This window comes from Pezoporus occidentalis, unplaced genomic scaffold, assembly GCF_034315485.1.
Source record: "Pezoporus occidentalis ecotype Australia unplaced genomic scaffold, CSIRO_AGI_Poc_V1 ctg29, whole genome shotgun sequence".
In the NCBI taxonomy this organism is placed as follows: domain Eukaryota; kingdom Metazoa; phylum Chordata; class Aves; order Psittaciformes; family Psittacidae; genus Pezoporus; species Pezoporus occidentalis.
The window spans coordinates 8,060,614-8,082,904 of record NW_026914829.1 but is presented as its reverse complement, the minus strand read 5'-3'; the positions used below and the strand labels follow the sequence as shown (position 1 = coordinate 8,082,904).

Here is a 22,291-nt window from a genome sequence, read left to right as displayed (position 1 = left end):
CCCAGCCCGGATCCCTTCGGGAGCACTCTGTGGGACACAAACTGCCTGGCTTAAGGACACAGCAGGGGACACAGCCTGGTGCCAGCCCCCTCTGCCTGCCTGCAGTGACACAAGCACCTCACAGGGACACTTCCCATGAGGCAGACACCTTAACTCTGCCCCGGCATGAGGCAGACTCGCAGCCTTCCTCCTCCTGCAGGTTACTGCAATGGCCCCTTCATGGGCCAGCATCCGCATCTTGCCCTGCCAGGGGGGAGAATTCCATCTGGGAACAGCCCTCAGCTGGGCCGGACACAGCCCCATTGCCAAGGCCCTGTGCACACACAGCTCACAGAGCCTTGCAGGGCTGACCAGCAGATGGGAGATGAAGCCACGGGTCTTGTGGGAAGGTGACAGCAAAGCGAGAAACTTAGGACCCCTCTCCTGCAATCCAAGCCAATATCCCCCTCCCCATCCCATCACTGCAGTCCCCCCCGGTCCCTGCTCAGAGCCTGCATCCCACAGGACCTGCCACGGTCCCTGGGAGTTTTGGCTCCTGCCTCCTTCTCCGCTTCCTCAGCGAGGAATCCTGAGCTTCAGATACCCTGAGGCTGCCGAAACCCATGAGGTCCGGGGCCGGGGAGCAAGGGACCCTCTGCCTTTGCTCTGAGTTTCCCAGATTCCTGGCTGGCAGGAACTGGCATCAAAACCAAGCAGGGGCCCACAGGCTGGAGCCTGCAGAGCCCCTCATTCCCTCTGAGCTCCCGGGCCTGCCTTTCAACACCTTGTTCAGGAAGGAAGAGGCTGCTGAGCCCCGGTGGGCACCCATCCGGCTTGTTAAACCCTCTTGGGACCTGTGAGCTTGGTGCACCCAGGTGGGGCCGTTGTGGCTTTTCCATCCGAGGGGGATGAGGCCCTCCAGGACCTGCCCACCTCGACCCCCAGGGATCAGAAAGTGTGATGTGGGGCCGGGGGGGGGGGACCCGAGCTGGGTCTTGCTGCCCCGGGGCTCCCATGGGGTGCAAGGAGGGCACGGGGAGGTAGGAAAAGAGAGGAGAAGAGGCTGTGTTTGGCAGGAGATGAGGTGACATATTGCACACAGCCACTGGGGACCACGCTGGCCTGGGCTTGTCAGGCAAGAGAGGCAGCTTTAACCCTTGTGCTGCTGGAGCAGCCCACACACCGTTTGGTAACTCCTCCACAGCGAGGAGCTGCGTGTCCGAACAAGTGGAAGACCTGGAAGGAGATTCCTGCCCCAGCTCCCAGACACTGGAAAGATGCAGTCCCTGGGGAGCATCACCGCTGCTGCCCACCAGCAGGACGGGTACCCATCAGCTGGTACCCTCATCCGCACGGTGGGACCGCACTCCACCTCTCCAGCAAGGACCCTCTGCAGAGCAAAAGATGCTGAGCCCCTGTGTTCCTGTGGCCACCCAGCTCCTCGCCACGGCAAGGCCTTCTCCAGCAGACCTGCTCTGGACCTCTCCCCACAGCCAAGCCATCAGAGATCTCACCGTTGGTGCCACCACACTTGGTCCAGCCGTGCCCAAAGGTGGCTTGTGGAGGGGGCTGCACAGGACACGTGTGTGTGGGAAGGAGGCTGAGCAAGGTCCAGCACCTCTCAGCGCACCCATGCTGCTGCCTGTCCCCAGTGCACAGCAGAAGGGCCCTCACATCGTGGCTCTCCCCACACCCTGGGCACACTCTCTTGGCTGTGACAGCAGCTCCTGGCTCTGATAGCCCTCTCCTCTCCTCTCCTCTCCTCTCCTCTCCTCTCCTCTCCTCTCCTCTCCTCTCCTCTCCTCTCCTCTCCTCTCCTCTCCTCTCCTCTCCTCTCCTCTCCTCTCCTCTCCTCTCCTCTCCTCTCCTCTCCTCTCCTCTCCTCTCCTCTCCTCTCCTCTCCTCTCCTCTCCTCTCCTCTCCTCTCCTCTCCTCTCCTCTCCTCTCCTCTCCTCTCCTCTCCTCTCCTCTCCTCTCCTCTCCTCTCCTCTCCTCTCCTCTCCTCTCCTCTCCTCTCCTCTCCTCTCCTCTCCTCTCCCCTCTTTGTCTCCCTGGCTCTCACTGAGTGCAGGTTTTGTGAGCGGTCGGTGACAGACGGCCCTGGTGCTCGATAACCAGACAATCTGTCACCACCACCACTGACAGCTTTCACAAGGAGCCCCCTTCCTTTCATCCTTCCCCGTTCCCTTTGCCTTTGCTTGTCCCCCCTTCCCCACGTGCTCTCTGGCTTTGTTCCCCCCTAAAAGCCAAATAGCGACAGAAGCTCCTGATCATAATATTGCTCTAATCGAGTCTGTCATAATCGGATCCAATCTAATTATGTCCAGATCCCTCTCTTCTCCTGACTCTCTCTATTGCCTGTCCATCTGTCCCTCTCTTCCCTTCCAGTCTTTGTGTCCATCCATCTGTTATCTGCAGGGCCTTTCTCCCTTCCCATCATCTCCCTGGGCCCCTGCCCCATTCACAGCGTGGCCGCCCCGGCCCTTTCCTCCAGCGGCTCCCTCTCCAATCCATCTCTCTTAAAGGCCTCTCCATCAATCCATTTAGCAGCAGCTCCCTGCCTCCTCTAGCCCATCTGCTTCTCTCTTTCTGCTGGCTGCGAGATGCAGAGATGCTGTTTTGTTTGTCTGTCGATCTTGATTAGCCCCAGAAACCTCGCTGTTAAAGCTGTGCTGGCGCTGGGGAAGGATCACCTGGGTAGCAGAGCGCTGTAGGTCCTAAGCAGCATCCTCCATCCCTGCCTCACTCTCTACCTCCTCCAAGCAATTGCACCACACACAAGCACTCAGGCTGGACATGAAAGGATGGAGCCCCAGGAGCCCAGGGCTGCACAAGGCCGGGTGGGGAAGAACAAGCTTGGATCAGTATCTCCCCAAGCTGCCTTCCTCCTTCTCTGGCTGCGGTGTTTCCTCCAGGAACACAACTGCCTGGATGATGGGCAGATGGATGGACAGACCCACAGGCACGGTGCTGCTGGGATCTGCCTGATGTTCTCACTGCATATGGAGAGAGGGCAAGGTAAAGCCCAGCCAGGGCAGTGGTACCCAGCACGGGAACTGGGTGCCCAGGTATCCACGTGCTGGGCGTCAGCGCTGGTCTCTGTGAGAGGCAGCAGAGATGGATCCTGGGCATGACCAAGCCTGGCAGTTCCTGCACTCCCTATCTGTAGCAGTCAGCCCCTGATTTCAAACACATGTTGGACTCATGCTTGCTGCCCTGTTCCTTCAGCTGGACCTCACTGCTGCTCATGGGTGGGATGCAGAAAGCACTTGTGGCATCATGGCAGCAGGATAACGGGAGAGTGACCGTGGGCTATTGGACAGAGCACTGCACTAGGACATAGGACTCGAAGCATCCTTTAGACACCAGCATCACACAAAGGCTCCATTAGGTCTACATCAAGTTCACTGGTCCACAGACCAAAGACCTGCCAGTCTGCATAAGGCAGAGAAGGGGTTCAGGCCCAGGGACTCGAGGTACAGGGCACACAAAGCTCAGAAGTCTTTAAAGTCTTCAGCACAAAGAGCTCAGAGCCATTTCAAGGCACACAGAGGAGTAGCTCTTGTGGCAGATAACAGGGTCTCTCCATGTATTGATTTGGGTGTTTAAGCTAAATAATCCATGCCTGAGCAATTGTCACTTGTGAGAACAGGGTCTGGTTGCCTGTATATGCCTCAGAGCAGAGCGTGGAGCAACACCTCGGTCTCTCTAAAGCTGAGCTTTACCAGGCAGGCAACAGCCACCCTGCAACACTGACCCACAGGGAGAAGCCAAGGAGTGAAGGATGCTCCACGTGGGACAAGGTGACTCCAGCCAGCAGCAGCACCACTGCCCACAGCACAGAGCTCCAGGGCTGGGAGCAGGAGAGGCAGCAGAAGCTGGGGAGGAAGGATGCTACGTGGGTAGCGAACCCATCACCTCGAGGCAGGGAAACAGCAACTCTGAGAAGCACAGTGCTACAAACACTGCCCTGCAGCGTCCCACGCTCAGTCCCCACGTTGAACAAGGCAACTGGAGCTGTTCCTATAGCTCAGCCAACAAACCCTCCTGGCCCTTTTTCTTTGGCCTCCAAAAATCAAGCCCTTCACCCCCGCCGTGGGCTTCACCCCTGTGATAAAACAGAAAACCAAGCGTTTCAGACAGCACCGATCTTCCCTTCCTGTCTCCACTGCTTCCTTCTCCCAGAAGCCAAAGAGCCCTGGCTTTGTTCTGGCTGTTAATTAACTTTCCTGCCTCTTAATATTCCAAAGCCATAAAGTTCCCAGGAGCTGGGGGGCCGGGCGCTAAGAAAACACCCATTTCCTCTCCTTTCCTCCTGTCTCATTGACTGGCACCCCCATATGTCTCCCCCCTTAGGCCACTAGGGCAGCTGCAAGCCCTCCTCTCCGGGCTCAGCCCCAGCCCTCTGCCTCCCCCGAGGCAGCTCAGTTCAGAGGTCAAGAGAGTCAGTGGCATCTTCCTTTTGTGCAGCAATCCCTGCTTGGGTCGCGTGGGGAGACAGGGGAGGAAATTGATGCCTGCAGATCATTGTGTGTGCATGGAGGGGGGGGAGCGTGTGGGTCTCAGGGAGATGCCTGGGGGCTCTATGACAGAGACAGCATGTGCCAGCTGCCCTCCTCAGCAAGGGCTGCCCAAACCCCCTTGTCTGCGCTTTGATGTAGCTGGAGGTGGGGGTAACCCGAGCACTGCCTCGGTACCGGAGGCAGGGGTGAGGGCTCCGTGGGGTTATTGGCAAGGAGAAGACTTCTCAGGGGGTAAAGGGTGCTTTTGGAAGTGAATGAGGGAGGAGAGGGAGGCAGCGATCCCTGCCTTGGCACGCCGCAGCCAAAAGAGCCAGCAGCAGGTAGTGAATGACTTCCCTTCGAGCACAACAGGAAAGGTGGCTCCAGTGTCCAGCTGGATCTTTTCCAGGGCTGCCCTCCTGCACCAGACCCACTGGAGCTGGGAACAGGCACAGAGCTGCAGCCTTTACCTTCAGGAGCAAAACAGCGCAGGGTGCAGCCAGGCAAAGCCCCTGGGAGCAGCTGCCCCAGCCCTCGCTGCCCTCAAGGGCCTGGTTATGTTTAGGAGCAGCTCAGCAAGACCTGCTGGAAGTTGCATCATTTCTTGCTCCCCTGGCACAGGGCTGCAGAACTTGCTTCTTCCAGGCTCCATCTCTTGCGGGTGAATTTGCCCTGGGCTGCTCAGCCACATTCTGCTTTCTCCCTTGGTTCTTTGGTAAAGTGATGAGAAGAGGAGAGAGTTGGCAGAGCCCCCATCCCACTGAACCAGCAGAACTGACCTGCTGAACGCGGTGCCTAAAAGGTGCCAAGCGCTTGGCCGGAACTCAAAGCTGCCCAGCATCTGTAAGCATCAGGAAGAACAGGTTAGACCAGGAATGATGGAAAACAACCTCAAAATGTAGTTGTTTTGGAAGAAATTCAAGTAGTTGTGCTTCGGAGCAGGAAGCCAAAGCCTTTAAGAGTCAGAAGAGAGCATTTTCCCAGTGCCTGAAGTTCATTGGGATGAACTGGAGTGAGCTTTCGTCTCCCCTGCTGCCTGTGCTAGAGGGATGGTGACCTCTGCCAGCCGGGAGAGTATCTTCAATGACTGCAGCAAGGTTTGCCAGGGGAAATCTGTTGAAGCCAGACAGGTATCTCCCATGTATTGTTTCCCAGCTGGACTATGTCCTCTTGGACCAGCCATGACACACCAAGTGATGCCCACTGCATCCCTTCTCTAGACTAAGGTGCTTTCCATATGGTTTGCATAATTCCCCATGCAAACTTTCCTAATTATCAAAGCAAATGGGCTTTGAATAGGGGGAAATTCTCTTGGTCACGTCAGCCACCGGCTCTGCACTGTCACCCAGTGTGACTTAGACTCTGCCTTACCCAGCCAGCACACACCAAACTACCCACGCTTGCTCCTCAGAACTCACTAATTCCATTCCTATCACAAAGATAAAAATAGAGCTACATCTGAGCAATACTCACACTACTTTCCATATTGCCTCACCACCCTCATGGTAAAGAACTTCCTTGTATCTAAGCTAAATCCATTTCAGTTTGAACCCGTCACCCCTTGTCCTGTCACTACAGCCCCTAATAAAGAGTTCCTCTCCAGCATCCTTGTAACACCCTTCAGACACTGGAAGCTGCTCTGAGGTCTCCACGCAGCTTCTCTTCTCCAGGCTGAACAGCCCCAGCTCTCTCAGCCTGTCTCCATACAGGAGCTGCTCCAGCCCCTGCTCATCCTCGTGGCCTCCTCTGGACTTGTTCCAACAGCTCCATGTCCTTATGATGTTGAGGGCATCAGAGCTGCACACAATGCTGCAAGTGAGGTCTCACCAGAGCATGGCAGAGGGGCAGGATCACCTCCTTTGACCTGCTGGTCACGCTCCTTTGGATGCAGCAAGGGATATGGTTGGCTTTCTGGGCTGCAAGGTTGGAACTGGATGATCTTAAGGTCCTTTCCAACCCTAACTTCTCTGATTCTATGATTAATGTACTGAGAAGGCATTTATTCCCCGTGGCTTATTAGCATTAGGGATGCTCTAATTAATGCACAGTATCTCAGGAGTGATGGGGAAAAGTGCATCAGGGGAGTTATCAAGTTTAAGGTTTGCACAGCTGAGGACAGCTGCTGTTATACTGCAGGGGCAGGACCAACTTTGGCAGCCCCAAACCAAGGGCTCTTCGTTACAAAGGAAGGTACACACAAGGCATCAAACCGGTTTCATTTTAAACTGGGAACACGTATCTTCTGCAGATAACTGTGCTCAGACTGAAGGCACGGAAAGGATGGCTTAAGAGGGAGCTTTTGAGGGCTAAGACACTAACTCTGGGCTTAAGGCAGCAGACAGCAGCTCCCTGCGGGGCAGTGATTTAACAGCCGTACACAAAAGCAGCAAAGGCTCTGCTGGTCCCAGCGGAGGGGAAGGAGCACGCCCAAACCCACTGTCAGTTCTTTGTCTGAAGACCAGGAGCGAGACTGCACAGCTGAACAGGTCACAGAGACCCCAGCTCCTCCCACCCTGCCCCGCTCAGGATGGGGCGAGGGATGCAGGTGAATGGGAGGCCTTTTTGCACGGTCTTGTTTCCGTGTAAATAAAATGGGATTGCATTCTCCACGACAGGAAAAGCAGCTCCTTTCCCCAGCGTTCGCCTTCCTGTAACAAAACACCTTCGTATTTCAAGCACCGTTCACCTCAGGCTCTCAAAGGCATCCCCTCACCCCTGTGAGAAAGGGCAGTCGCAGGGTCCGTGGCACTGGTAGAAGGGCACTGCAAGCAGGAGGGAGCTGCAGCCCTGGGGAGGACAGGGAAGAGAAACCCAGGGGCTAGGACTCACTCTCGTAGCTCATTTCCTTCCCAGATGAATCCCACAGCCCTGTTTCTTCCCCACCCCCTTCCCTCCAACCCTCAGGCCCGATTCCCCAGGGGAGGAAGGCTCCGATCTGCACGGCACAAGCCTCATCATCAAAAGCCAGCTGAGCAAAACGAATTCACTGACCATGGCAAAACGCAGCCAGGAGGGCTGGAAACACCTCTGGCTCCTGCCTCTCCTTCCACCCCTCTGCACAGCAACACTGCTGGCACCAGGAGAGTTCGAGGGACACACAAACCCCCAGCTCAGGGTACATTTTGGGCTGCCAATCAAAGACTTGCAGTGTTCTCTGGTGCTGGCAGCAGGAGGGGAAATGTGCCTCTGCTGCAGTGCCTGCCAGCCAGCCCCCTTTGCTTCTCCCCTCCTTGTCAGGCACTGATAGGAGCGTTGCTCATCGTGCTGTCCACAGGGGAGACCTGTTGGCCATCCAAGGCCCAGACAACAGAGGCAGCTGTTTGTTCTCCTCGCCAGAGAGCGAACAAAAAGCTGGGAGTGGAACATGGGGCTGAGAGTGGGAAAAGGGTTGATTTCTGGTTGTATGGAGGAGAAAAACGATGCAGAAGCCTCCAGGGGAAAGAAAAAAAACAAGGACAGAGCCTAGGTTTGAGAGATGGGAGAGACAGCAGTATGGGAAAGACAGGGTTTTAATATGAAAGTGATATCAAGGACACTGAGTATATAGAGTCACAGAACAGTCTGGGTTGGGAAGGACCTTAAGATCATCCAGTCCCAATCCCCTGCCACGGGAAGGGATGCCTCACACCAGACCACATCACCCAAGGCTCTGTCCAACCTGGCCTTGCACACTACCAGGGGTGGAGCATCTTCTTTGGGCACCCTGAGCCAGCACCTCACCACCCTCACAGTAAAGAACTTCTTCCTTATATCCAATCTGAACTTCCCCTGTTCAACTTCAACCCAATATCAACCCCTTTGCTGGTCAGCCATCACCAATTCCAACATCTCTCCCCACAGCACTGCTCCACGAACGAAGCATTTGCAGTTTGACATATAAAAAGCCTAACATGAACTTACCTTAGGGAAGGCAAAACATGCTCTACCCAATCCTCTGCCAGCCCACACAGTTGTGAGGTCCTCGTCTCACCCCATGTAATTCCACACACAGAAAGAGCCTACTTGGATAATTCTGGGGAAGGGATTTTGTTCTGCCAAAGTTGGAAGGAGGCCAAAGATTAGGAGTTAGAGGCTATGAAAATCCTTATTGTAAAGACAAGACATCCCCATGTAAATTGAGAGATCAACTTCTTCAGCATCGCTAGGAGAAATGAAATCAGGCACAGAAACATTCCACCATGGATCAGAGGCAGTTTCTTGATAGTGGGATGCACCAGCAAGTGGAAAAAGCCTCCCTCAGGGAAGCACTGAAAGTAGAGGCTCTGAGTGACTTTAAAACTGCAGAGTGCAAGCCTAGCTGAGAAAAGACTTGAACACAATAAACCCTCCCTATCCTCTAGGGAAGGGAAAGCGAGGTCTGCTTCAGCTCTAGCAGGCTCTGACTTCTGGTATTAATCCCCTCTCCCTGTTTTCTCCCTCCTGGCTTTGGACAGCAGCACCATCACACCTTGAAATCTGCTGAACAAGTGAATTTTCACCCAGAAGAAACAACCAGGAACATCCAAGTGCCTGGTCAGTCACAACCACCAGCCCCCAGAGCTCGCTCTTGCTGGGCACTAAGCCCTGGCATCGAAGGAAGCAGAGTGTGTGAGCATCATTAAAACCCATGTTTATTATAGCAGCAGCAAGGGCCTGACCAAGATCAAGGTACTGTGGTACAAAGAGCTGTTTGGAATGACCAGCAATCCCTGCCTTGGACTGCTTACAGTCTAACCAACAGTGAGTTAACATCCTATCGTGTCTGAGGGCACAATGTCTTTTGTCCAGCTAGAGAAAGAATTCCAAGTTTCACCATAATTCCCAAACCAAATGAGACAAAGCTCTGAGACCATACTGCAACACCCAGTGGTTCTGGTCCTTTGGCAGCAACCAAGACAAAGCAGGCAATGGGTTAACTTTGTAAGTGGAGATTTTTTTTTTTAATTAAATGGAACTATTTATATATATACAAAGCCCAGAAAATATTGCACCATTTAAAAAAAGGACATTTTACATCTGATCATCTGTTTAACACACCCTGCCCTCCCTGCATTGGAACATAGACAGGTTCACAGCAACGCCTGGGACATGAACAGGCAACACGTGCCACCACGGAAATCCACTGGTCCACATGCATCCTGGAGAAAACAGCTCCCTTTCCACCTGGCCTTCGTTTCGGGAACACCTCCATCACCTTGCCATCGCACTAGCACAGGACCAATCCCCTCATGTTGCTCAGAAGCAAAGACAAACTAAAAAGAAAGGCTTTGGGAACTCCTCAGTCCCAGTTTCTTTAGGGCTCGGTCGGCACGGTTTTCTGGGAAAGTCTCTTATGTTTTCAGGGCTCAGCACCCAGAACCCGAGCGTGGAAGCTCTGGAGAGAACCATCTGCATCCCTGTCCAGAGACAGGGGCATTCCAGTGTAGTTTTATCTTTGACAACTGTAATCCAAGGGCTAAGACTTCTCAAGCCCTGAGAGCATCTTCAGTAAGCCACAGCCCCAGGGTCCCGGGGGATGCTAAACAGTACATCTGCTTTGGCGTTGATGAAATAGGTGGCCAGGAGAGAGAAGACCAGAATGGCAATGCCCACAACCAAAGTGATTATCTAGGAAGGGAGAAGAAACACTCAGCATTGTTGTTACAAACACAGCCCTGCAGCACCTCCCAGAATTCACCTTGAATCACAGAATGGTTCGGGTTGGAAAGGACATTAAAATCATCCACTTCCAACCCCCTGCCATGGGAAGGGATGCCTCTCACTAGACCACATCACCCAAGGCTCTGCTCAGCCTGGCCTTGCACATTGCCATGGATGGAGCATTTACCACTTCTTCAGGCAACCTGTTCCAGTGCCTCACCACCCTCGCAGTAAGGAACTTGTTCCTTATACCTAACCTGAACTTCCCCTGTTTCAGTTTAAATCCATCACCCCTTGTCCTATTGCCACAGCCCCTGATGAATGAGGGGCTCTATCGGAAAGCTACAGACACCAGCTCACTCCTGAGGCACTACTATATGGAGGTGAGAAGATCCTCCAGGACCTTACAGCCTTAGATGAAAGCAACTGCCAGGCAGGATGAGGTCAGGTTTGCTGTGGTTACAACCAGTGCACACAAACTGATGTTCAAGAGAAAAGGTTAGAAAGTTCCATCACGGATTACAGAATCATGGAATGGTTTGGGTTGGAAGGGACCTTAAAGTTCACCCAGTTCCCACCCTCTCCTGCAGGAAGGAACACCTTCCACTAGACCAAGTTGCTCCAAGCCCCATCCAGCCTGGCTTTGAACACTGCCAGGGATGGGGATATCTCAGAACAGACCCCACAGAGCAGTCACCAGAACTCTCTCAGTACATTTTCTATGAGGTCAACACTTGGGGAATGGTTGGGCTCAAACTGCATCTCCAGGGCACCAGTGTCTGCTGGGCTGTAACACGCCGAGGCACAGGCAGGGCTCTGGGCTTGCCTGGCAGCATTCAAAAGGCCCAGTGCCACAGAACTAAATTGCTCAGATTTCAAATAATCACCTGAGAGGTGCAACAACTGCCTGGGCTTGCATGGCCTTTGGGTGGCTTACTGCTAGGCCATGATGATGCCATCCTGTGCACTCCTGAGTCTGTCCTGACAGCCGGACATCATTAACAGCCAACCAGAGGGCATCAAAACAGGCACAGTGTCCCAGTGTGACTGTATGCTTAACCCTTATTCTGCTGGCACTTAAGCCACATCACACCCAGCTAAGGGCTGCTCAGAACCTGGGACACTGAACCACCATCAGCTTTTGTTTGTGAAGGTTATTAGAGACTTATTTCCCTGCTGTTAAGAGGGGATTCAAAGGGCAGGAAGGAAAATCTGGGTCATGGATCAGGCAAAACATCAGCCAGGTTCACTGGCTTGACTCCCTATGCCTGGAGAAGGGGTTAAGACTCCTGTGCCTCTATCTTTGATTCACAGAGCTCAGCCTGCTCATGGGACTCTTGATTATTCTGCACAGTCTCAGTCCCAGCGACTCTGTTATTAACCCACAAATAGCCAGAGGTGGAAGGAAGGATGATCACCAGCGATGCTCTTGGTCACCTCCTTTTCCAGGATCAAAGCCTGCTCTTAACAGAGGAGCTCCCACAAGATCTTGGAACAAACTCTGAGCTGTTTCCAGCAGTCAGGAGGTGCTACTCAAAGCCAGTCAGACGTTTTCCTCTACTTTCTTTTCCAGACATGTACAAACTCACCTCTAGCTCCCTGCTGGCAACCAGAAATATTCGGGCCCGGATCTCTTTCCACCGACTCTCTGTCCATGTGGAATACTCTGTAGACCCCCACTGCCTCAGCTCAAAGGCAGGAGAGAGCGCTTTGCTTAGGTGAACAGTTGACCGAACACAGTAGGGGACTCGGGATGTCGAGTTGGGATCCAGGGAACCCTGCACCCAGGCATAGTCATACATCTGCAATAAAAACAGGAGGGTAAGAGACAGGGAAGAGCCACCAGCTAAGCCCTGTCCCCTCATCCTGGAACCTTACCTGTGTCTCTGGGGAGAGACAAAGAGACTTTACTGCCTGTTCTCACTGTAAGGGGATCCTTTGGCCTCCTCTTCCTCTGCCCCTGGGCATTAAGATGCCTCCCTGTTGGGAGCTTCCTACTTCTCCCACGTTATTATGAGTAACAGAAAGCATTCCTAAGCAGCTTTCCTCAAAAGCAGAAACGGCCAAAGCTTGGCTGTCCCCAGTGTCACTCTCATGGCTACTTACTTCTGTCTCACTGTTGGGTGATTTTTCAGGGTTCAAGCACTCCTCCTTGGTGAAGTTAACAACAGTGCCCGTGAGGTTGGCCAGGACATACTGCACAAGGTAGGTAGTGTTCACAGGGCTGGAAACAGCCACATAGTGCTGGGGAACATCATCGCCTGGAGCAGTCAGAGAAGAGGGAATGGCAGGGAGAAGGCCAGGAGCAGACAATGTGGCACTTTAGAAAACTGCCAGGTAACATGTGGGGTCAAACCCAGCCCCTGTTCTTCTGTCCTGTGTTGCTCTTACCCAGAATTCCTTTTAAGTCTGGTTTAATGATGGACTGAAACCAGGAATTGTTCATTTTAATCAGAAAGCCATACAGCATTCGAGAGACCTGGGAAGAGATGGAAATTGCTTTGTACAAAGAGGAAAGAAAATAGCATCCCAACAGTTATATTTCTCAAGATTATTTGGCTCACGGATGTTTCCCACTACAGGGGCCAAGAGCACACCAAAGGAGAAGCTGTATGTCACAACTGTACATAATTTCACATAAGCTATGAAAATTGGGTTTGATTCCAGTTCCACCAACTCCTGAGTTGGCCCCTGTGGCACACGCTGCCATTTCACCTCAGCTTATTCTTCTGCTCTGTGGGACAAGGATAAAGGAGCTCTGGTTTGTAGAGGGCTCCTGAAGCTTAATGCCTGGCCTGAGATCAGGTGAGGAAGTAGAGAAGGGTGAAAGGGTTTTCACTCAGCTGTGGTGAGGAAAGAGCAAAGGGGGGAGGTAAAGCCCTCACTGAGGCAGACAGGACAGCGTGCTGTGTAAACACATCTAAACAGAGACAGAAGGGAAGTACGTGAGGGCTCATCAGAGATGCCAGGGACTCAATCCCATCTGCTCGTACCGTTCTTGGATCTGCCTGAATAGCAGAGGTGGTGTTGGCTCCCCCTGCAAGGCGGTAGAGAGCACGGGCGACCACTGTGGCAACTTCTGCCAGGGACTGCAAAGGAAGAGTGCTCTGTGTTAATCAAGACAGGCAGATCCAGCACAACAAGCAGGAGAGCAAGCCAAGATCTACACATCCATCAAAACCCTCACGTCGTGCTAGCATTTGAGTAGCTATTGCCTTTGTCACTGGACAAAGCGCTCCCCACCTTCTTTCTGCCCTAATGGAAACAGCTTTCCCCCCTCTGCTCATGAGCTTGCTTCTCTCCACCCCTACCCAAAGCCCCATCTGCCCCAGGTACAGCAGCTACAGAAAATGGGCAGCAGGAACCTTGGCTGTAGCCGTGACAAACTCCAAGGTCTCCTCAGGGCTGAGCCCCTCGGGGTACTGCATCCGGATGTTCTCTGGAGTGTCGTACATGCTCTGGTAGTATCTGCAAAGAAGAAGGCAAACAGAGGTTGGGGAGGGGCAGAAAGAAACCACAGGGCATGGAATTCAATTCAGAGTGTGCCCAAACCAAACAGTGGGAGCAGTCTCCTGGGAGCAGAGAGACAGCCCTGCCAAAGCACTGCCCTGCCACACGCTCCTTAAAGCATTTAATGAGGCTTTATAATGAACTTGGCCCTTCCACAGCTTCTCCCATCTGAGGATCTCCAAGCAATTTACAGGCTGTGATTAGCTTTCAGGTGGGCGACAGCCCAAGCTATTAAGTGGGTAGAGAAACTGAGGCAAGGACAGCCCGTGCACAAGGGCTCCTGGGAAAAGGGCTTTTGCTGCAAGTCGTGCCAGTGGATTTTATTAATGCCCTATCTTGAAGGCAGGGAGGAATTCCAAGTGAGCTCCGAGAGAGATTTCCACCAAGGCACACGCAGCTGAACTGGGAATTGGGCTACAAACCCAACACATGGTCTATGCACCCGACATCCCCAGTCTACACAGAGGTCCCACAGCAGCAAGCTGTGCTTTCCTCCAGCTTAGGTTTTCTTATCCCTTTAAAGCAGTGCAGATTTTGAGGTGAAAGGGAAGCTACTTCCCCCTCGATTGCTACAGAGAGCCTCAGAAACAGCAGGGAAGGAGAGAAAATGAAGGGAAAAGGGCAATTTGGAGAGTTTAAGGAAGAGGAGTGAGGAATACTTCTATCTTCTACCCCACATTTCCACTCCAAAGTCGAAGCGGAGCAGGGGGTCTTCAAGCAGCACACCATAGTAGGGTCATGTGGGGTGAATGCAAGTGCTCTTTCCAATGCCTGGGGCTTTTTGCCATTGCAAATAGAAAGCTGTATTAAAAACAACAACAAAAAAAAGGCAGCTAGCTGCTGGAAGAACAGATGAGGCTTAGGCACGCTCAGTTGCCATTTGCTCACCTTTGGCTCCCAGCCAGCTGTGGGGAACATTTTCTGTACAAAACTGGATTTCTTTCGCTTGTCAGAATAATTATGTCGTGCTTGCTCAATGACATGGCACACGTCTGCTCCTCTGCTCCCCCTGTGCTGCTCCACATGTATGTTGGGGAGCACACATGTATGTTGCAGGAGCTCAGGTGCCCTCTGCTGGCACCACTGCCTTTGGCCAGAGGCCAGTCTGGACCTGCTGAGCCTGGAGAAGCAAGTACCTGTTCTGGAAGGCGGTTCTGTGGTCAGTCAGCACTACTCCAGGGATGTGCCGGGCTCGAAGGAAGCGCTGGAAGGAGGATGGGGGAAGAGGCTGCGAGAATCCAGCTTCCTGCAAAGTCACGTTTGCTCCCAGGCTGCTGCTCCCCAGGATATCCAGCAAGTTTCTAACCTGAAAGAAGAGAAACCAGTGCTGCTCTGCTGCCCTTTTGGATGTGCTGTTTCTCTGGAAAGGTTAACATCATAGAATCATGGAATGGTTTGGGTTGCTCCAAGCCCTGTCCAACCTGGCCTTGAACACTGCCAGGGATGGGACAGTCACAGCTTCTCTGGACAGCACCTATGCCAGCACCTCAGCATCCTCACAGAGAAGAGCTTGTGCCTAAGGGCTCATCTCAATATCCCCTCTGGCAGGCTAAAGCCATTCATTCCCCCTTGTCCTGTCCCTACAAGCCCTTATGCAAAGCCCCTCTCCAGGTTCCCTGTAGCCCCTTTAGGGACTGGAGCTGCTCTAAGGTCTCCCCTTAAGGAGCCTTCTCTTCTCCAGCCTGACTTCAGAGCAGAGCTGCTCCAGCCCTCGCAACATCTCCATGGCTTCCCCTGGACTCACTCCAGCAGGTCCACAAAGATCCACATCGTGATTATCTGCAGTGTGCTAAAGATCAACCACACAGACTGCTTTCTATTACCTGTACATCAACAGATTCATTCATCCGAGAGACAGGGTCTGTATGCATCCATAGAACCGAGTCATTCCTCAGAGCCACCTTCAAGAAGAAAATGAAACCACCATAATTATATGGCTGAACATCACTGAGTCTTGCAGAGGAGGCAAGTTCAGCCCAGGGAAAAATCAAATCCAGTAAAAAGCTGGCTGGGAAAAGCCCAGCTCAATTATCACAGAGAAACAGGGAATTAAAAGGACCCCTGAGTTATCCCACACCTGATTCAGCTCCACAAATGAATGAATGTTGTCCAAGCGGAGAGGAAACTTGTCTTTTTCCATATCATACACCATTCGTGAGCTGCCAATGTAATCAAAGGTCTCCTGCAACAGAAAAGAAAATCCAGTCACACAGGAATCACCTGGGTATGTGCCTGGGGCAATTACCAGCAATATCTGAGAGGCTGAGGTGGACCAAACCCAAGAGCTGGAGGGGCAACTACTGCCTCAAGTGTTTCTGAAGGTTCACATAGCCTGCAACACACTGGAAAACCAAAGTAAATATTCCATTGTGCCTGGCTCCAAAGACGAAGGTGTTGTAGGAAGGGATGGAGCAAAGGACAAAAAGGAAGGCATTGAGCAAAAAAACCCAGGGGACAGCTATTGAATTCCACAAAGTTGGTCAGAGTTAAGTGAGCACCGATATCTAGCGAGATACTGTTACTGTGAGCAACAGCAGAGAGACATTAACATAGCCTTTACTCTGGCATAAGCCATCCTCTTTGTTTTTTAGTAAGGAGTACAGCAAGTCAGGGAAAAAGGGAATTCTCCATTGCAGGAACTACACATTTTCCTGAAAGAGGGGGTGTCTGCTTCCCCTAAAAGAATAAGGAAGTAAAGGCTGGACGAGTTTGTCACGGGAGCTATACGGAACTGGGGAAGAGTGGTGACCTTAGGAAGAGAATCCCGTGGCACAAGCAGGCAATTAAGTCAGAGGCAGCCACGAGACTTTCCTCTTGACTCATTTACAGTCAAGTCTTCTCATCCCTCCTCCTTTCTGGGAACATGACAGGAGAACGTCCATTCCTTCTGTCTGCTGGGTCTCCCCCAGAGCAATCCCGACCATGCACGTACTGAGGAGGGTGAATGAAGGGAATCACATGGCCACAGCATGGGGCTGGGGGAGCCAGTTTCACAAAGCTGCACAAAAGAAGCCATCAGTGTGTAGATGCCTTGAGGGGAACATCAGCTGTTGGCCATCAGTCCCTCCTCCACACGCTTGTTCTGCTTTTCCACAGCTGCCAACTCCAATGCTGGGCCCTCAGAAATGAGCTGCATTTTGCTGTTGTCAACACATATATTTTTAATCTAGCCCTTTTCTGGGCTTCATTTCAGAATTTAAAGCCTGGCCACTGCAGTTCATCCCTCATGGGGGTGAGGCAGAGAGCAAGCACACAGGGAGGCACACTGGGAGGAGACATGAGGAAAGCAAAGTTTGAGTCATTCATCCAACAAGAACTGTGGGGCAGAATATGGGTTGTCCCCAGTGGAAGCTCCATCTGCTGTTGTTATCCCAGTGCAATTAAGATCCTGTTCTCACTGGGGGAGCAGAGAGAAGCACGGTGTGGGGATGCAGACAAATGACTCTGTACAAAGAGTAGGGAAAAAGTTCATTTGCAGGGAGCCAAGGGCTGATTTGATCTCTTGGAACAAGCCAAATGGTGGAGCGATGCCACAGCTCTTACCCCTTGGAAGAAGGTGAACATTATATTCCTTTGCAGCAAATGAACATCTGATGCTTTGTGAAGGGCTTCAGCAGCAGCCAAGTGGGTCACAAAAGAAGAGACAGCACTCTCTGCCCCGGGTGCAATGTTCCAGAAGAAGGAATGGCTGTCAATCTGGAAGCACGAACAGGAGGTGTAAGAAATGTGCACAGGGAGAGAGGAATAGAGCATTGGAGAGTGAATGTATCACCTCACTCCTATCCCCCTCATCCTACTGATAAGGGAAGAACCAAAGCACCCTGCTTAATGAAACTTAAAATACCACCAGCATTGCTGTGGCAGTCCTGAGGCCTCAGAGCCCTGTCCAGAAAGCAGAGATTAGTGAGTGTGGTGTAATTTTAATGCCAAAAGCCCTCTTCAGCATGAGGCTCTGGGACAAGGACAAAAGGGAGTCTGGAAGTGGAGCTTGGAAAGTGACTGTAAACCAACTGCTAGATGGGGAAGTGAACTTCATTCTCAGCTCTGACACTGACTCACTGCCTGACACACAACAGTCTCCATGTGATTCAGTCTCTCCCCCCCAAAAAAATACAGATGAGCCAACTGTGCTCTTTGTCATACGTTATAAGGGTGTGAAATATCTTAGGAAAGCCCAACAGACACATTACTTCTACTTGTCCCATCAGTGAAAGAAATGACGAGAAAAGCCTCATATAAAACAGAAGCAAAATGCAGATGTCCTTCTGTTGAAACAAAAAATTAGGTAAACCCAGCAACTAAAAGGCTTGTACTTGCAGAAACCCAATAGCCAGTGAGGTCTAAAAGGTTTGGAACATGGGAAGAAATGAAACTGTGTCAGAGAAGTATATTCCCATGAGACTCGAAGCCCACATCTTTCCAGAATCCTATTCCATGCTCTACAAAGCAGGATCAGGAGGTACCTACTCGTGTGGCAACAATAATAACTTCCTTCTCAGGATCGACTTTCCCAGAGGAATTAATAGGTTGCAAGGTGCTCCACACGTTGTAATCAAGGAGAGGATCACAGACAACCTCTAGGAAACAGGAAAAATCATTGTCTGAGTTGAGATTACAGCAGTGACAAGTGGGAAATGAGCTTTCTGGTCAGCTCAGTGGATCTATGAGCTTCTGCTCCACAGGGGTGAAGTCCTGGCCCCAGGAAAGTTACTGCCAGGGGAAAGGATTTCAGTGCACATACACATTCCCAAATTTCCTTTCTTTTACACAACTGTTTTCCCCTGGGATTCTTACCACCAGCCTTATGGGGCTGACAAGGGAAAAGGAATGTGCTCACCTGGATTAATGCTGAAGGTGCTTTGGAGGGAGCTGCGTCTCATGCAGGTGACAGTGCTGGTGACAGCATGCATGTGGGAGAAAAGCTGCATGGCACAGAGAGGGTACTCGGGGCCGGATCCATCACGAGGGACATTATGGTCTTGATAACACTGGATGGAAACAAAAAATCATTCCAAAATTAACCCTTCTGTAGTAGCACTGTGTCCTGCATATAAAATCAGATGTCTTTTTACTCTGCATTTCAACATCTAAGCTGAGAGAAAACAAAACTTTGTGCCCCCTTTCCTAAGCTGTGCAGCAGTTCCCCCCTCCTGCTCGCTGAGGAAGTGCAGTACCTGCTTAATAACTTGTGTCTCATTGGCATCTTCGAGGAGAAAAATAGGGAAGTCAAAATCCTCATATGAAAGCCCACTCCCCACAGGATTCCACACGGTCTTATTGCAGTGTGCAAACTGGGGGCCATAATCTTTGGAATAGACACCTGGAAACAGAAAAGAAATGGGCAAACCTGAGCCTGCAAGAGAATAACAGACTGCAGGAGAAGCAGGGCCTGCTGAGAAAATAGCAGCACATCCAGAATGAGCAGCATTACGGGCTGAGGAACCAGCTGATAAAAGCTTGGAGAGATGGAGCTGGTCACCGCATGTGGCCAAGTGGCAGAGACAGAGCGCTGTGCCACACCGAGAGGATGAGGAACGTGCATGCTCAGAGCCATCCCATGCCAGGAGGCTGGCAGGAGAACTCAGAGAGCGTTTATCACCTGCTGAGAGAGTGGAGGGAGCACACAGAGAAACATTCTACTTCAAAAGGAGGAACATACAAAACCACAGTTTCTGGGCTCATCATGTGCTGGAAGAAACCCTGAGGCAGCTGTAAATGTGCCCATCACATTAACACCTACACATGGTACAAACAGCACGGAGGCAGAGACAGGACAAATGCCAGCACACCAAACTCCAACAGGGCATCCCGTGCAGCAGAAAGCTGTGTGCAAACTACAGAAGGTGGAGCAATTTCTCCCCTCAAAGTGCAAAATATAACAGAGCAAATTTGCTGCATGAAGAAATAGGGGAACGAAAACCTAAGTGAGAGCACAGGGGGATGAAAACCTCAGTGAGAGCACAGGGGGAATGAAAACCTCAGTGAGAGCAGAGGGGGAATGAAAACCTAAGTGAGAGCACAGGAGGAACTCAGAGAAGCACAATGCCATTTCAAAAAGCAGGAATTGGCTGGGACAGAGAGGTTCATGCACGCTCCACACAGTCTACGCCAACACAAGATGCTTTAATGATCACATGTGGACAAAGGACAAGTTTCATGTGTTAAAAACAAAGTTACCACAACCTGTGGTCAGGTTTAACATTTGTCTGTCTTCTAAACTGCTGTCCCAGCCCTTGTTGGGAAATGATGAGATTCTAGCCCACACCAGCTGCTTTGAAGGAACATGTTGAGCCTGTTCTCTTAAACACCTTTTTGACATATAGCTGCAATTTCAGCTATCCTTTTCACCTCCTGGCCCATACAGTGTAAAAGCACCAGTTCTCTTCCTCCCAACAAGGATAAAAACTTAACATTTTCTTACCAAACCCATCATTGGGGCACTTCAAACCAGGAGAGAATCCCTGGGGAGGGCTTGGCTTGGCAATGGCCACAGCAAGGCCAGACACTCGTGAGGTTCCCTTCAGCTGCTGCAATACCCTCCTGGAAGAGAGAAGATACAACTGAAATGGTGAATTCAGTAATGAATTCTGCAACCAGCAGAGAAGTTCTGCCCCTTCTTCCCTGCTCTGCCCAGAAGAGATGTGACCAATCTTAATCATATTGTTTAATGAACTTTTGTAACTGCTACAGTGATGAATGTGGCATAAGAATTGACACAGAGCAGAGCTCTAACAGCAAAGCACTCTGTTTAAGGAGAAATCAATTCAGGCAGTAAACCCACAGTAAACCCACAAATGTTTCAATGTCACTACACTTCAACCAGTGAGGGCCGATTCTGCCATCTATCACTTGAAAAATGATGTTTCCATCACCACAACAGGGACCCACGTTGCTCTTGTGGGCTCCCATCACCCTGGGAGGATAAAAACTGACAATGACCAACCTGTTGAAGAGGCTCCCATCCAGCAGGACCATGTAGGGTGGGTGTGGGCCATCTGCCAGCACCCAGTTCAGGTCCTCCTCCTTCTCCACCACATGGATCACCCCTGTGTCTCCACTGATGGAGGCTGTGGGAAGAGAGTGTGCCCTTTATGTCTCGCAGTGATCTGCTTCATTCCCACCCCAAGGCCCAATGGAAGAGCAGGGCAGCGTGCTGGTAAGGGCTTTAGGGAAGGACAGCTCATGGGGTTACAGGGCTGGAGGAAGCAGTCCGGTGAAGAGGCACTATGTGGCCAGAGCAGGCCAGAAGAAGGAACAGTGGCTTTCAGCAGGGAACTCAAAATAGCTGAACACACAGATTAAGAAATAAACACTCCTGTGGTGGAAGCATCTTTCGGTTAAGCACGTTCAAGGACCTCCATTTAGTTGCTAAATAAGCAACTAAAAGTCTCTTGTGACTGAAGAGAATAAGGAAGGACAGGAGGGAACTGAGGCCCTGAGACAGAAAGGCACCTGCCTCAATGACCACAGGCACAGAAGCAGTTTAGTGCTGCCCTCAGCAAAGGGTAAAGGTGGTAAATCCCAGCTCAGCATGAGTTAAGACTGGGACAGCAAAGGGGACTAACAACAAAGGAGGTCCACTGCTTGTGATTCCACCCTGTGCCAAGGGAACTGGATGACTGACAAAGTGCTTGATAAGAAGCTATGGATAAAACCAAGCATTTTGCTCCCCAACACAGTTCGGAAGCAGGAAGGCAGGGCTGTGTACGGCTGCCTGCCCAAACACTGAGCTCACTCACAGGGTGGAAGAGAACACAGAGAACCTTGTACCCTGGGTTATCTACAGACCAAGTGCTGCCCTTTAGTGGCAGCTGAGAACCTCTGCTGCAGGGAGTGGCTCACTGTGGAAGCAAAACTGAATGGAGAAGGAGCAAAACATGGACTCACAGTAAAATCAGCCAAAAATACTGCTTGAATGGGGTTCCCTTATCGATCTTTCCACTGTAAGTCATGCACTCCTGCCTTCCCAATATGGCAAAACCTCCCTTGCAATGTTAACCACACTGCACAAGCAGCTCCGCCAAGCCCCCTTCAGATGCTACCTTGTCACTTCTTCACTCTCTGCTCCTTCACTCTCGCCCCCTGCTAACCCCTCATGCACTCTGCAGTGCCCACAGCTTTGCCTTGTACACCCGGAAGCATCGATTTGGCTCAAACCTCTGCTCTGCACCGTAGCAGGGATTCTGGAGGACTCTCTAAGGTCTCAACTTAGCAGAAACAGGTCTGTAGCCAGCAACACAAGAGCAGGATCCGGAAGGAGGACAAACAGTGAAGAAGACGAGGGCAACGCTGACGCAGGCAAGGCCAAGAGCTGCCTCCCAGCCAAGGCGCAGCTCGGGGGGCCCCGCTGCTGTACTCACACTGGCAGCCGATCTGGTGGGTGGCATTCAGGAGGCGGACGCACGGCGCCGTTTTGTTCAGGGGGATGTAGATCTTCCTCTCCACGGAGTTCCCCTGGCAGGAACCTGCGGAGCACACCCAGCCCCGCCTCAGAGGGGTGGGGGGGACAAAGCAGCGGCCCCCGCACCTCAAAACGCTCCCCCTGACCCGGGAACGGGGAACGCGAGCTCGGACGGGGGCAGCCGAGGGCGCCGCCGCCTCACAGCGGGCCCGGCCCGGCCCTCGCTGCCTCCACCTCAGCCGGGGGAGCCCCGCTCGCATCAAGCCTCACCCGCTGCCAG

The 22,291-nt window shown here is 52.0% G+C and overlaps 1 protein-coding gene across 1 annotated transcript; it reads right to left on the bottom strand.

Moving 5' to 3' along the window:
• Positions 1-9,069: 9,069 nt before the first annotated feature.
• NCSTN (nicastrin) lies at positions 9,070-22,271 on the bottom strand. Its single transcript, XM_062626100.1, has 16 exons — positions 21,971-22,271; positions 20,554-20,677; positions 20,032-20,150; positions 18,785-18,930; positions 18,448-18,598; positions 18,078-18,187; positions 17,154-17,306; positions 15,688-15,792; positions 15,434-15,511; positions 14,747-14,916; positions 13,466-13,568; positions 13,094-13,189; positions 12,492-12,579; positions 12,207-12,361; positions 11,690-11,902; positions 9,070-10,067 (listed from the first exon to the last, which is right to left on the bottom strand). Exons 1-16 carry the CDS (start codon positions 22,269-22,271, stop codon positions 9,945-9,947), a joined length of 2,235 nt encoding a protein of 744 aa, XP_062482084.1. The 3' UTR covers positions 9,070-9,944.
• Between the last annotated feature and the right edge of the window lie 20 nt (positions 22,272-22,291).

What these genes read in the sequence shown, in the direction of transcription:
- NCSTN (XM_062626100.1), bottom strand. Translation starts at nt 22,271, where the DNA reads ATGCGAGCGGGGCTCCCCCGGCTGAGGTGGAGGCAGCGAGGGCCGGGC. An exon ending in ATGAATCTGTTGATGTACAG is followed by an intron (nt 14,917 to 15,433) that starts GTAATAGAAAGC and finishes CTCTTCTTTCAG; the next exon opens with GTTAGAAACTTGCTGGATAT. An exon ending in TTCAGGCAGATCCAAGAACG is followed by an intron (nt 12,580 to 13,093) that starts GTACGAGCAGAT and finishes ATCTCTTCCCAG; the next exon opens with GTCTCTCGAATGCTGTATGG.